The 14,773-nt window shown below is 36.8% G+C and overlaps 1 protein-coding gene across 3 annotated transcripts in view; it reads right to left on the bottom strand.

The window, feature by feature from the left end:
* Window positions 1-395: 395 nt before the first annotated feature.
* PRDM5 (PR/SET domain 5) overlaps window positions 396-14,773 on the bottom strand; it is a 106,500-nt gene continuing 92,122 nt past the window's right edge. For all 3 annotated transcript variants that reach the window (XM_042466454.1, XM_042466455.1, XM_042466456.1), the window contains 2 exons: window positions 11,755-11,859; window positions 396-1,442 (listed from right to left, as the gene is read on the bottom strand). In XM_042466454.1, coding sequence (XP_042322388.1) covers window positions 1,278-1,442; window positions 11,755-11,859 — 270 coding nt within the window. In that variant the 3' untranslated portion in view covers window positions 396-1,277. The remainder of the gene's footprint in view (window positions 1,443-11,754; window positions 11,860-14,773) is intronic.

The following is a 14,773-nucleotide window of genomic DNA, read 5'->3' as shown; positions in this document are numbered from 1 at the left end:
TTGACTACAAAAATCTGAGTTGACTACTCCAATAGTCAGTTTAAGTATTGTACTGTGCTTAAATTCTTATTTCTTTTAAAAAAAGGAACCATCCACTGGTGAAAGGCAAGAGTGTCATCTGTTCTAGAAGCACTCACACCCCCTCTTTATTTTCTCATCCATGAAGCCAACCAGTTATGCCTGCTGGAATTTTGTAAGTTTTCTGGCACTGTTTTCTTTTGCTTCATCCTTGCATCCTTTGTTAAACCCCGCTAAGACATATCAAAATCCATAATTTTGGCCCCAAAACCTGCTGTCCACTTATACATGATGTCAGCTTATAGTTGAGTATATATGGTACCTGTCATCCTGTGATAAAGAAGAAATCTGGGATTTACTGCTTCAACTGGCCCAGCCAGTTGGCATAATTTTTAGTCCCTTCAATATGGGATTTTCCAGGTTTTTCAGGACAAATGGCAACCCTAATTTAAAGTCACTAAAGCTTTCCAGGGTTATTTTGCATGAGAATGTATTCCACATGAATACCATAGGGGTGGAAAACATCTACCCCTACTGATGTCATTGGACTGTGACTTCCACCATCCCTAGCCTGTATAACCAATGAGAGATGAAGGGAGCTGCAGTCAACCACTATGTGAATGATACAATCTCCATCCTTGTACTCCCACCTACCAAATCCTGAAACGATAATTTGAACTCCTTCCAGGATAAGTAGTTCGATCCCATTATTTCTTTTATGAAGTAGCTCTCATTGAGCTCAATATTGCTTACACTCCAGTAAGAAGCAAAACACACATTCTTTAAATACACTCATGTAATAACTGATCAATTTTACAGGTGCAGCCATTAGGATCCCTACCAAAACTCCAGCATAACTAGAATCTAAATCTCCTGCACATGGAGCTAGAACAGAGAGGAAAACGTTTCCCATTGGGATATGTAGTTGCATGCTGTTAGTTTACAAAATGGCTGTTGCAACTTTAACTGCATCTTGGACTGTAATTTTAGTATTGATTTCACCACACAGAGGAACATAAATTGAAGCATGACAAAAATATGAGAGATTTGAGTGAGTTTTTTCCCATTAAAGGTTAAATTCACACTTAAATTAGTTATTTCTGTTTGAACCTTGTTTAACTTGGACAATAAAGCAATTATATGAACATATGAGAGGTTTTATGTGTATGTGTGTCTTGCACTCACTAATCAGGTCAGAAGTCTGGAGTTTATACACCCTTAAAGGGAATGCTAGGCACTCTTTTTTGTGTAAGCCAAAATTAGCTGTCAGTTTCTCCATGGACATTTTCCATGTGCACTTTGAGGTAGTCATTTCTTGTAAACTTTTTGTGGCACAGCTGGCATTCAGCCATGGGGCGGTTTGAATTGTGAGTCAGCTTGTGTCGGATCAGCATTTTCTTCAAACTGAATGACAAGTCACAAACCTAAAGCACAGATTAAAAAAAAGAGAGAAAACATAAAACAAAACCATTAAACTGACTGAATACATCTAAAAAATTGCATAAACACATATCCAATCACTTGACATTATGTATAACCACAGATAAGCAAGAAGGCAATCCTTTGTCCTCATTTTGGAAGCAGAGAAATGTAGATTTTTTTTAAATGTGTCACTGAGATACTTTAACGTTGCAAAATTTGGATGGCTTGCATCACAATGGATGAAGCAGTCCCTATTCAAGAAACAAAGAACAACAGAGTTACAATTGTATAAGATGGTGTGGTATGGATATAAAGGATCTGAGAAGGAAATTAATATTTTATTTGCTATTCTGCACATTCTCTCAGATTTCATTCTTCAGATAACTCCACATTTGGTAAATCAGGAGTGGGGTCTGAAACCCCTCCAGATGTTGTTGAATTCTGTCCCTATATTCCTAGCCAGCATATACAGAGTGAGATATGCTAGGACTTGCAGTGCAACATCAGGAAGGTTGTATTATTTATATCCCTGTTTTAGTTTTAATATGCCAGGAATTGATTATCAAATGGGGCCTTGAGAACAGTCTTGTATGTAGCTATGAAAAACCAGGGATTCTATGCAGGCATGGAAATCAACACATGGAAGCTAGAAGGTTAATAGAGAAGGGATGAATGGTTTTGCTTCTGTTCTACCAGCCTACGTGGTTTGTCTTCCTAGCCAGGGAGGAAGAATAGCTCTCTCTTCTGTGATCAGCACAGAAAGTAGTCTTTTAGGAGCTTGGCAAAAAATAAAAATATAAATGTGGCCTTATTTACAAGGCTACTGTGTAGTGTCTTAACCTGTTCTACCAATAGCACTGATGTCCCTCAGCCAAAGTCAAGGGAGACCACTGAGATAAAGAATGATTGGTTGTCTTCTTCCCACAGCCTGAAAGTGATCAGCTGAAATTACAAGCCAATGAAGACACAACAGGTTATATAAAAGGTAGTACTTTTTCATGTATTTTTTTTTCATTAAAAGTTAAATGGGGGAAAAATGAAAAAAATGTACAGAATTCTCATAATTTTACCCATGGGATAATAAATTATTCGAATCTTTTTGTTAATGTGTGAGAAGCTAAAATAAGCAAACATTTACATCTCTAGTATCTAAGGTTTTGTATCCCTGGCACTGTATCTCCTTGTTCATTTGGGATTTGAGAGAGTAATGTTTATTTTCTCAGCTCATCCCTTACTAGATAAATGTGTTGGATACATATGAAGCTGAACTTTAAAACTATAGCAACCCCATGCTACAGCTGGAAGTGTTACAACCAGGATCCAGCTGCAGCATATTATAAAGTTAGGCTCTAACCTGACTGTAACCTAACACATCCACCTAGTGAGAGCTGAGCTAAAAAGGAAATATTAATCTTTCAAGTCCTAAACTTCCAGTTTAATGACACAGAGCTGGAACCTTCCCAGGTGTGACTGCACAGCCAAGGTGGCTCAGGAACCACTTACTCTTCAATCAAAGAGATTAAATCAAAAATATCTTTACAGAGTACAGGAGGAGTACAGAACAGTTAAGCCTAAAATCATATACTCTGGGTTAGAACTATGAAATTTGGCAAATTTGTACACTGAACCATGGTAAATATTTTTCTGATGTAGAGCAAAGTAAATAGTGCAGGCCAAGAACTGGCAATATGCTATTCTGTATATCTTTTTAGTTCATGAGCTAGAACAAAAAGAGAGAGGTGGTGGTGAACTTGCAGTAACCACACATACGCATGTTTTGTTTTGTTTTTTGTAATCACAATCTATATGGATCTTAGAGCCAGCCATTGTGTAGAGCAAGTAGAAGTGATATGTTTAAGGCAGAGCTAGTAGGGAAAGGGGAGTGGAATAATAATAATAATAATAATAATAATAATAATAATACCCCACCTCTCCATTAAGATCAAGGCAGCTAACAACGTTAAAACATTAAAATACAATACAATATAATGTCCCAGAAACCCACCTACCCACCAAAGCCAATTAATCATAATTATAAATAGTAACAATAAAATAATACCGTTAAAATTATTAAAATGGACAAGACGGGGTAGTCAATGGGGCCAACTGAGCTGCTAATCTGGGAAGGCCTGTCAGAAGAGATCCATCTTGACCACCTTTTTAAAGCTGTCAAGATTGGTAATATGGTGGGTCTTCTCCGGCAGGCCATTCCAGAACTTGAGAACAGCACAAGAGAAGGTCCTCTGGGTAACCGCAGCCAGCTTAGTTTTTACTGTCTGAAATAAATTTTTTCCAGAGAACCTAAGTGTGTGGGGCGGATTGTATAGATAAAGGCGATTCCGTAGATAAGCTGGGCTGAAGCCATGAAGGGCTTTAAAGGTCATAACCAACATCTTGTACTGTGCTCGGAAACTAATGGGGAGCCAATTAAGGGACTTTAAAATTGATGTTATATGGTCACACCTGGAACTCCCAGTGACCAATCTGGCTGCCATATTTTGGTCTAGTTGAAGTTTCCGAACTAGACACAAGGGCAGCCCTATTATTATTATTATTATTATTATTAATCTAGCGCTGTAGATTTACACAGCGCTGTACATACAATCAGATTATAAATAAATAAATTTAGATTTATATAGAATGCATTGCAAAGATCAAGTCATGAGGTTACCAGTGTGTGTACCACAATTTTTAGGTCCCCAGGCTCCAGGAAGGGTAAACCGAAGCTGATAGCAAGCATTCCTGGCTGTCATGTCAATTTGAGCTGACATCTGAAGCAGGAGCACCACAAGCTGTGAATACAGTCCTTTAGTTTCTGTCCTCATACATCTTAACTAAGGACAGAAACAACAAAATGCAGGCATTTTACTAACATCTCCAATTTTTTTTCTCCTGTTTGGTTTGTAACATATTGCCTGATAAAGAAGTCAGTGTAGCTTCGAAAGCTTGCCACAAGTATATTGTGCATTTTAGTTGTCCAATAAAGGTATCACTATTTGGTGGGTTTTTGTTTGAACATCTGGAAGAGTGGAGGCAATGTGTGATCACAATAACTTTGGGGTTTCATAGTGATCCTCATTATGAAAATGTGATACTAGAAGAATATCCATATTTTGACTCAGGACATGTTGATGCATCTGTACTTTGCCTGTGGACCATTGGACCATGTCAGTTAAAGAGGAGATCATCTGACCGTTGCTTCTGCACAATTAAATGTCTTTTTTAAAAATCAGATTCAAAAAAATGGTAACCCTAACAGAGGCAGATGCTACAATAAACAGATATAACCCTGTAAATTACAGACAGCCATATTTGCATAAACGCACATGCATGAACATCTTAGAGGCATTACTTATCCTACTGGAAATACACTGTAAGAATACCAACCTCAGCAGATGGGCTGTGTCAAATTCTGCTACCAGTAAGGAGCTTTTAATGAGTCTCAATCATGCAGTGATGACAGTTTAACAATGGCACATTATCTTTGCAAAAGGAGAAGAATAAACTGCTTACAGATGCACACTAAATACCTATTTCTCATTGAAAAGTAAACTGCACTTGATATGCTATAGCTTCAATATTTAAAAGCCTACAAACAAACAGAGAAGTATTCATTGCTAGGTTAAAATAAAACAAAGCAATAAAAAGGATTTTAAAGTGATACTTTAATGCATGAAGAAAATTTATAATAGGAATTGCTTCAAATAGGAAAGGCGAGACACAAAATATAGGCTTTCTGTCATATTTTGAAAGTTAAGGTATGCAAGCAATTTTTTGTTGCTGAAATGTTCTAAAATATGAATACTATCTCTGAAAGTTAAAGAAAAAGCAATTGAAATATGCTGATCAAGCATATACATTTAACTGAACGTTTAATGTATTTAAATGTGTAATGTGAGAATTTAAATGGGCAAGTTTAAGTATCAACAATATGCTAACTACTTTTCAGAACAAAGATGTATCCTAGTAAGAGAAATGTATGCTAACAGTTTAATACTGTATTTAGATATACCACACATACAACCCCTCCTGGGAGTATATCACTTCAGACTCAGTGCATCTCAACCTTTGGTTCTCTAGCTGCTTAGGACTTTAACCTCCAGAATTACTGGACATTGTCTGGCTGTAAGAAGTCCAAAATGTTTAGAAGACCAGTGGCTGACAACCACTGTTCTAGGTTAAAAATTACATATTTAAATGCTTCTACTTTCTGTGGAAAGTTAAAATGTTAAGGGAAATATACTTCTTCCTGGCATGTAGTCTTTCCTGAGACAAGTGAAAAACTGAGAATATATACGTAACACCTGCAGCCTCCACTGGTAAAATTCAACAATGTCTATCATATGATAGATGATAATTTTGCCAAGTATCACACTACAAATCCAGATAAAAAAATAAAATGGGACTAAATAAAAAGAATACTGAATTTCTAGATATAAAAGTCCAAGATATGAGAGGAAAGCAGCACAGCGGTTGTGTATATGAAAACAAACTAAGTGCCTTAGTGTAGTAGAGATGTAAAGAATCCTTGCAAATGATCTCTCTAAAAAGAAAAGATGTCTTGATATGATGAGACATCCAGTAGGAAAATGAGAAAATGATAAACCACTATAAGATTTTTCTACACAGAATATGCTGCAAAATATTGGATTTTTTACACAATATAACTTTATTCACAAATGAATTTTTCACCCAAAAAAAGTGTTTAAAGGCATTGAAGAATGCACCAAAATTCTCGTAAACTCATTCAGCAGTTTGTGTGAGGGATGAGATTTGAAATAATTCATTCTTTCATGTGAAAATGAAAGAAGTAAAGATTTACATCCCTCTAACAGAACAGAATAGCAATACTAAATAATGTAGGCTAAAAAAAAGTAATGTGATTGTAGCCTCCACTAACAGAAGCAAAGTGTCCAGATTAGTTATTGTGCTGCTCTGTTCTGGCCTATCCAGACCAAATTTACAATAGTAAAATGTGCCTGTGTCATACGTGGGCATGCTTTACGCGGCTTTCAATTTACGCTGAAAGCCGCTCACCATAAAAGGAAATGGTGCATGTGCCTAAGGCACGTGCAACATGCCGCGCTGCGTGCACGAGCCCCCTTGTTTTAAATGGGGCTCGAGCATCCGCAGAATATCCCTTATGCTGGGTATCCAGAACAGATACCCTGTGTAAGGGAAGGGTGCCGTGTATGTCTAGTCCTCTCTGTGACTTCATTTAAAAACGACACTAACATTTGAACATGTCCAGGATAGTGCAGGGTCTTGAAACTAAATCCTATGAAGAATGTTTGACAAACTGGGTATTGTTGGCCCCAGAGAAGAAAAGATTATGGAGATGATGATGATGATAATGTCATTACCACAGTTCAGGACTCAACAATTCACAAAATAGGAGCACTTATATAATAGGGCAGTGCTCCTAAGCTTGCACAATGATTTATGCCAGCATCATAGACCTTGCACAGTCTTGAATAAGATACCACCTTTGTGCATCCTGCTAGGAGAAAGTGCAACCAAATGTTAAACTGTATTTAAATCAGTGTAAACCTGCAACTGGATTCTGGTCAAAGACTCCATCTCACTTTTCAAAAGACATGTGAAATATCACGAGCTCCCAACAGCCATGGAGGACATCCTACAGTGATTTGGCAATTTGTGAATTCAGATACAACAGCAAAGCTTTCATTCTGTTTGGCAGCCCCTTGGAAACCACAGCTAGTAAGTTATGCAAATTTAGATATGATGTCTGGACATTACAACAACCCAGAACGGCTTCTGCCTACAATTTGGTTAGTGTGATGCTGGGATCTGGCACGACCTAGCAAAACTAATGCAAAACTATGGTTTGTTCTAGGGTTACTTTTCTGCTTGCCAGAGAATAGATGAGCCAAGTGCTAATATATATACATTATTAGCTGCTTATGCTTGTAACAAAAATGTTTGGACAGAATGAATCAGCATTTCAATCATGAATAACACAGGCTATCCCAGAACCCTGGTGTACCATGACATATGGACATTTGGCTTTACAAATCCTTAGTTTTGCATTATTCTGTATGCAATCAATGTTTTAAATTGGAAAGTAAAAATAGACATTAAGTGGGAGGGGGGAACCAAACAAAACACATTTCAGAGGCCAAATACCTATTCCATTTAAACAAAAGGTACTCATTTTACCGACCTATGAAAGGATGGAAGGCATTGGGCCGAAACAGGCGGCCACAAAGGAGAAGCTTCAAGCTGCCCATGCTGAGGACACCTTGGGACTGCTGCAAACTGGTGTAATAATGGAAGATCCTGTTATTACAGAAATGGCTGATCCACGAATGATTCACCAATGGGAGAAGAGCGGGATGTGCTTCAGTGATGCTTCAGAAGTGCGACCGGCGATCGCACCTCTGCACTTCTGAAGCGTTTGGGCCATGATTCCAGCACAGTAGGTGCCTTGTGTGATAAGGCCCTAAGCCATCACATAATGTACAACTTTGAAAAATATTTTTGGACTATAACTCCCAGAATCCTACAACCATCATGGCCATAAGAGTCCCAAACAGTGAATTTCCAAGCACTATCTTTTTCATGTTTCAGTGATAGGAACCACAGTGAATTGTTGATAACATAATATGTTTAATGTTGCACAAAATCTCCAGAATATTTTTTAACCAACCAATCATTATTATTTTGGTTATCTGTATAGCAACAACAAAGCATAATACCAGGTTGATGAATGGTATTTTGGCAATAATTGTTACAGTGTTTGTATGTATGTTTATTCAGAAAGTGAGTCTCATTGTCTTCAGTGAGGCTAACTCTCAGGAAACTTAACAGAAGATTGTAGCTAAAGTGGGGAAAGAGAACTGTTATAAGGACAGAGAATTGTATCTATTTCCATCTGTGAAATATTGCAGAATATGCACTCTTTCCAAATTTCTCCTTGTATTTGAGCATGAAATCCTTTTTAAGAAAGCATGTAACTAAATTATCTAGGCAGGATCTTTCATAAAACACTAGTGTAAGCGGATACTTTTTGAAACCAAATTTCCTACTAACATGGAGGCAGTTTATTATAGAGAAGTAAACTCAAATAGCCAAACACATAAGTTCGTAAGTAATGAATTACAAATTACTAATTACTTAAAATTAGTCCCTTTCCCCAGTAAAAAAGATATAGGGACATCACACTACAGTTGCTACTTAAAGAAAGAAAATATCCCTCCTTTTGCAATCTAGGTATATTTTCTTTGGTTATCTTTATAGTTACAGGGATGTGGCCTCACTAAACAGTACAGGAAGAATATTACATAGTGACTAATGCCTTGTGTCATGCTCTGCTGTGATTGTTGAGATAGTTGGAGTGGGAAGGGACTGTGGTCCAGCAGCTTATAATATCCAGGCTTTAAAAATACAACTAAGGGTTGAAGTGGGTGGCCCAATAGGAGTGGCCAAAGGCCACTCCAACCCCAATTGGGCTGGGACCATGATGACCACATGGCCCACTCCTGAAGCAGACCACTGCCATGGTCCCAAACAGTCTGCCAGCAGAAGCAGATTAAATCCACTCCTGAAAAGTTCGACTCCTGCTGCCTCAGAGCAGCTTCTGTACGCTTTGGGGGGGAGGTGGCCAGAAGCCACTTCTTTTGGCCTGTCTGTTTTGGGCCTAAAAAGATAACTACTTTTGTAGTTTAGTTACTTTTGAGAAATGAGGAGTAAATAATTACTTTTAAAAGGGTGAACTATAATAATTACTTCAGCATTATTTTTGCACTTTGGAGCTACAATTATTATTTTTTAAAAAAATAACATTCCTACTGTAACAAAATTTGCAGGTTTGCCTCTTTTATCATCTAGAAGCAGAGGTCGATATCCTTCCCAAAATAGGAAGTAGATAATAGCATACAAGACTAATAGCCTGAAAAACCCACAAAAAACTAAAGACTATTTGCCTTTAGATCTGACATCTTCTCACAGTACTTGACATCTGCAACACTCTCTCAAACTTTGCATGTGTCCAAATAGGCTAATAGATAGATAACCTTTAAACGTAAATACCAAAATAGAATTATAGAATAGAAATAGAATTATAATCCAAAAAATCATTCTATAACAATTCATTATACCATTGAACAAAGGAAAGAAGAAACTATCAGAAAAGGAAAACCATAATCTTTAGGTTTCAGTGGCAACCGTCTAATTGACGTAAGCATTTCTAGTAGGTACTTTTATGATTTTAGAATGGGCAGTAATTTCCTTTACATCACTTACATAGCCAGAAAGAAACAAAAAAGATGCAGTCTTAAAAACATTTCCCCAAATAGACATCCTTGATGTGTGGAGAGTCTATATATGTAATTATGAACACTAAAATTAAGAAAAATTGCTATGGGAAATGAAGCAGACATTGCAAGCAGCCTGAAAACTAAAGCATGTAATCCTACATGTTTGAAAGCACATGTTTGTATTTCATTCATCTGTGCTTTTTTCTTAAATTTAATAAAGTAGCATTGACAGGAGTGTGCCATCAACTGCCAGTGGAAACCTTTTCATGGGATAGGAGGATAATAACAGATTCAGGGGATGGTCTTTATCATCAGGACTGTACTGTGGGAGGAAAAGCTTAACCTTTGTGTCTGGATCCTGAATGGGGTCTCTCCATATTGTTATTAAATGTTGAAACTAGATGTGCGAAAAGCATGTATGTATTTTGCATATCACCTAGTTTTGGCCCTTACCTGAAGGTCTTACTGAACATAAAGAGGCTTACCTCTCACTAAACATACACAGAATTGGGACATGCTGCTATGAAAATAAATAAATGTCTATGGCTGACTTACAAAACTTCATATAGAACTGAGCTAGAGGTATTATCTCATCATTTCAAGAATGTTTTAACAGCAATTCATGTACAAACATTATCCCATACAGCTCTTTTCTGTCGGGGATGTTTTGATCTGGATTTCCTGCATGGCAGGGGGTTGGACTGGATGGCCCTTGCAGTCTCTTCCAACTCTATGATTCTATGATTCTTTTACATTAATGAAGTTATTAATAAAAGTAAAAAGAAATAAAGGACATGAAGCAAGACATAAGCATACCACTACATCAGTAGAAGAAAACGGTGTGCTAGCAGAGTTCCATTAGTTTTTCCAGTCACACAAATCAATAGCAAGTGTGTCCCCTGTGGTCCCTAGGCACACCATTACTTGTGCAATTGGCTTGGAATCCCTTTCTCTTGTAGAGAATTTGGAACTAGGTGCCCATGCATAAAATGTTATTTGCACTAGCAGAATATCACCATTCTATACTGTCCCAGGACTATAGTATCTACTTACTTTCCCCCTCTCCTCATGATCTAGTTCCACTGCACAATGCAGGATATTGAAAGTTTTCCACATTCACTCTCAAGACTCACATGCAGACACTAAAATGGCCTGACATGGTTAACAAGAATTTTCCTGTATTTGTGCCATTTTGTTAATCTCAAGATGATGCAGCACTTTTCATTGTTCCTCCCATGACAGATTGGCAAGACCACTCCTTTGGAAAGTAAATAAATGTTGCTTCTTGAATAAGATTTAAATAAGATGTGGCTTGTTTATCAGCAGGTTCAAATAAAGGTCTGCGAAACTCTTAACTCTTGTTTGTAGTAATATGTACTTCATATACAGTACAAATCTATACATGACTGGGAGTTAAGTCTCATTAAAGAAAACTGCCTAAGATCCATGGGGCAACTCCTAGGCAAGCAGGTATTCTTACAGCATAATCCTATGCGTGTTTTCTTGGGAAGTAAGTCCCATTGAATTCAGAGGAGCTTAATTCCAAAGAAACAATTAAAGTATTGTGCTGTTAAAGAAGCAAAAGAAAAGCATTCTGTGTCCATTAATGAAAAAAAAATATTGGGAAGTACAGCTGGCCCTCTGTTTTTTTGGGGCATCCATTCTGGAACACACACCCCCACACAAATGAAGGCTCATGCATATACACGCTTCATAGGCTTGAATGGGGTGTGCCCCCATGTGCACAGCCCAGGCATGCACACCATTGGAAACAGTGGAGGTCACCCCTCAGCGGGTAATCGAGGGTGTGGATCTAAGATCCGTGAGTTAGGAGGGGCCACTGTACTGCAAAGTGCTATAAATTTATACAATATGCAAAATAGGTTGACAGTGCAATCTGAAGCATGTGTGCTCAGAAAGAAGTCCCACTGAGTTCAATGGGACTTCTGCACAGCTGATTGTGTTTATAGGAAATAAACCCCTGGCATTCATCTTTGGATGAAACACAAGTAGATGAAAAGGAAAACCAACTCACATCACACTGGAATGGCTTCTCTCCTGTATGGGTCCTCATGTGTTCATCGAGGCCACGTTTCTGACTGAAAGCTTTGTTGCATTCAGAACACTGGTAAGGCTTTTCCTATAAGATATTAACAAGGGGAATGAAAATGAGTGAAAGTCAATAGAGAGCAAAACCCATTAAAGGGCAGCATTGCACATTGAATTCTTCACTCATGGGTTCAGCTCCAAGACACAGATACAAGTGCAAAGAATAACAAAACAAGTCTTCGATAATGAACTAAAAGCTGATGGAAAACTTCAGCCTGCTACTTTCCACTTTAACATATAGGAATTAATGGGTCAAAGAACCCTTAAGCCACATGATGTTTCAGAAAGCCTGATTTAAAATTTATTATAGAAAACATTAATTGAAGATTTTTTTTAAAAATCTTGTTATCCATAGTACCAGAAAGCACAAGTACGAGGTTTTCGAAGAAACAAATAATGAAAGAATATCTGCATACACCATAAAAGGCAATTTCGGAGAGCTGTACGCTGATAATACTTCAGAGTACAAGGCTACCAAGGCACTATGCATACAAACTTCCACAATGTAGTCACAACATAGTCCTAATGATGGAGTTATTTTGCATTGGTTTTTCCTTTCAGAGAAATGTTTATCCACTTTTGTGGCTTTTAAATATTTATTTTATTTTGGGTAACCATCTGAACAAGATAATTTCCCAGCAAACAAGATATTTAGAAAGGAACCATGCAGACCCTGTCTTCAAGCTTTTGCGTCAATGAGGTTTTTTAAAAAAACTATTGACTGAGTAAATAGTCTATAAGCAGGACCCTGCAATTTTTACAGAAGTATACGTCTCAACCATATGAAAAGCAGGCTTTACCAACACACCCTTAATTTGTTTTGCATTGCAGTTAATGCAAACCACATTCTGTGTAAGCTTTCTGAAAATCCATTTTATTATGTTTATCTCCTTTTCAGTAGATACTCAAAACAAAATTTTAGTAAGCAATTCCATATTTGAAGTACAAAGAAATGTGGAGAATGTACAGTAAATTCACAAGTATATGATTACTAACTGCTCCTCAAGAAAATTTCTTTTATTACTTTCCTGTGGCATCATTTCAACATGTCACTCTAAACATATGCTCAGTTCATCTCTATATGCTGAAGTTGATTGCTAAAAAGTAGACATTTGAAGGACAAAACCCATGAGTAAAATCCCCTGAGAAGAAATGACACCAATGAGAACAATCAATTTCTTTATTTTGTTTTCCCAGTGTAATGTACTTAATCCTGTTAGTGGTGCTTGTTCTGTCTTCAATAGGAAGCAACCTCACTGTTAGGCAGATACTAAGAATTAAGTGCTGAATTGTCATGCTTTATTTTAATGGAACATCCTCAAAATACTGTCATACAGTCACTGCCTGTATTTTTCCTTTAGTTTTTCTTAAACTAAAGAAAGTACCATTTTTTCAGAATAATGGAAGTACATCAAAATTTACACAAGTACAGATTTTTCTACTGTTCTTCTTTTTTTAATTTAATAGGTTTTGACAAGGTCAGCATTTATTATAATGCTTTATGACTCTTTTTAAAAATATATTTCTAAAACAATTTTATGGTTAAATGAAAAAGAGACATATTTCCATTCACGTATAATGTTCATATTAAAAACCCATTTCTGGTCACCACCACTATAAAGCATTAAATGGCAGAATGGGCTCAGGTAATACATATAAACCAGAGGTATCTTGCAACTTTTACTGAGAGCTCACTCTGACTTTTTATATATTTATGTTTATCAAACATTCTTGTTTAGCTATTGAACAAAACCATGTCATTTATTATTTACACTAATAGGACTGGTTCACACATGCATGTTCATCACTCAGTAATGGTGTCATGAATTGGCCAGGCAGGGAAGAACAACAGTGCAAGACGAAAAGGGATGGTTTTAGGAGGACATTTTGCAACTTAAGGTGATAATATAAGACTAAAATATGTGTTCTGAATGTATTAGGTTCCATGAGAGAAGAAAGTTAAACAATTGATTTTATTATATATGCTTTGATTTACGATTACCATATTTTTTATTTACTAAGTTACTTAGTACCAGAGACAACTATCCATACTTCCAACCCATTTTATGTTTCTGCCATCAATAAATGCAAACAGATGTCATTCTTTTACTTTGGTGAGTGGAAGTCATTTTTCTATAATATTATAGATGCTCCATAAACAGCTGGAATTTACAGTCCTAGAAGCTCTTCAGTGCCTGTGAAATCAGTTTTTTATTATCTACCGGATGACTTTGTGTTTGCTGATAGTTATAGTTAAGTCATTTCCCCCCTTTCTTTTTGGTGCTTTTAAATCTTTTTGTCTTTGCTTTAATATCTTCAGTGTCCCCATTGTCCATCTTAATGGTATCAATATCCCTCCCATTGTTTCTATAGCTTTTATCTATATGTTTTGTATAGATTTATTGTTGTTGAGAACGAGCCAAGCAAACAACTTTTTCCACATTGTGAATGTTTTCTGTCCTTGAAGTATCAGTTACTTGTAATAAAAACTAAGGAGGAAGTTATTATTTACAGTACTTGCTTTTGTTTCATAGATACTGTATATATTCTACTATAAGTCGATCTCATGTATAAGTCGAGGGCAGGTTTTGGGGCCAAAATTATGGATTTTCATATGACCTGTCAATAAGTCGAGGGTAAAACTTAGGGACATGTAACAAAAAATCTAAAGATGAAGCAAAGAAAAACAATGCCAAGGAACCTACAAAATTCCAGCAGGCATAACTATTTGTGCTCACACTAAAGGCTGGATGGATGAGAGAAGAGAAGGTAGTCAGTGCTTCCAGGGCAGATTACACTCTTTCCTTTGTTTTATAGTAAGTATAGTACCTACACTAACCCATGGATAAGTCGACTCAAGTTTTTGTGGTTAATTATCTGACTAAAGATTCTAGACTTATACATGAGTATTGTAATTTCTTTAAGAGATGCTGGATTTCAGGAAA

This window comes from Sceloporus undulatus, chromosome 5 (assembly GCF_019175285.1).
Source record: "Sceloporus undulatus isolate JIND9_A2432 ecotype Alabama chromosome 5, SceUnd_v1.1, whole genome shotgun sequence".
Taxonomy (NCBI): domain Eukaryota; kingdom Metazoa; phylum Chordata; class Lepidosauria; order Squamata; family Phrynosomatidae; genus Sceloporus; species Sceloporus undulatus.
Note: the sequence above shows the minus strand (reverse complement) of the source record. Positions and strands in the feature narration are given on the sequence as shown.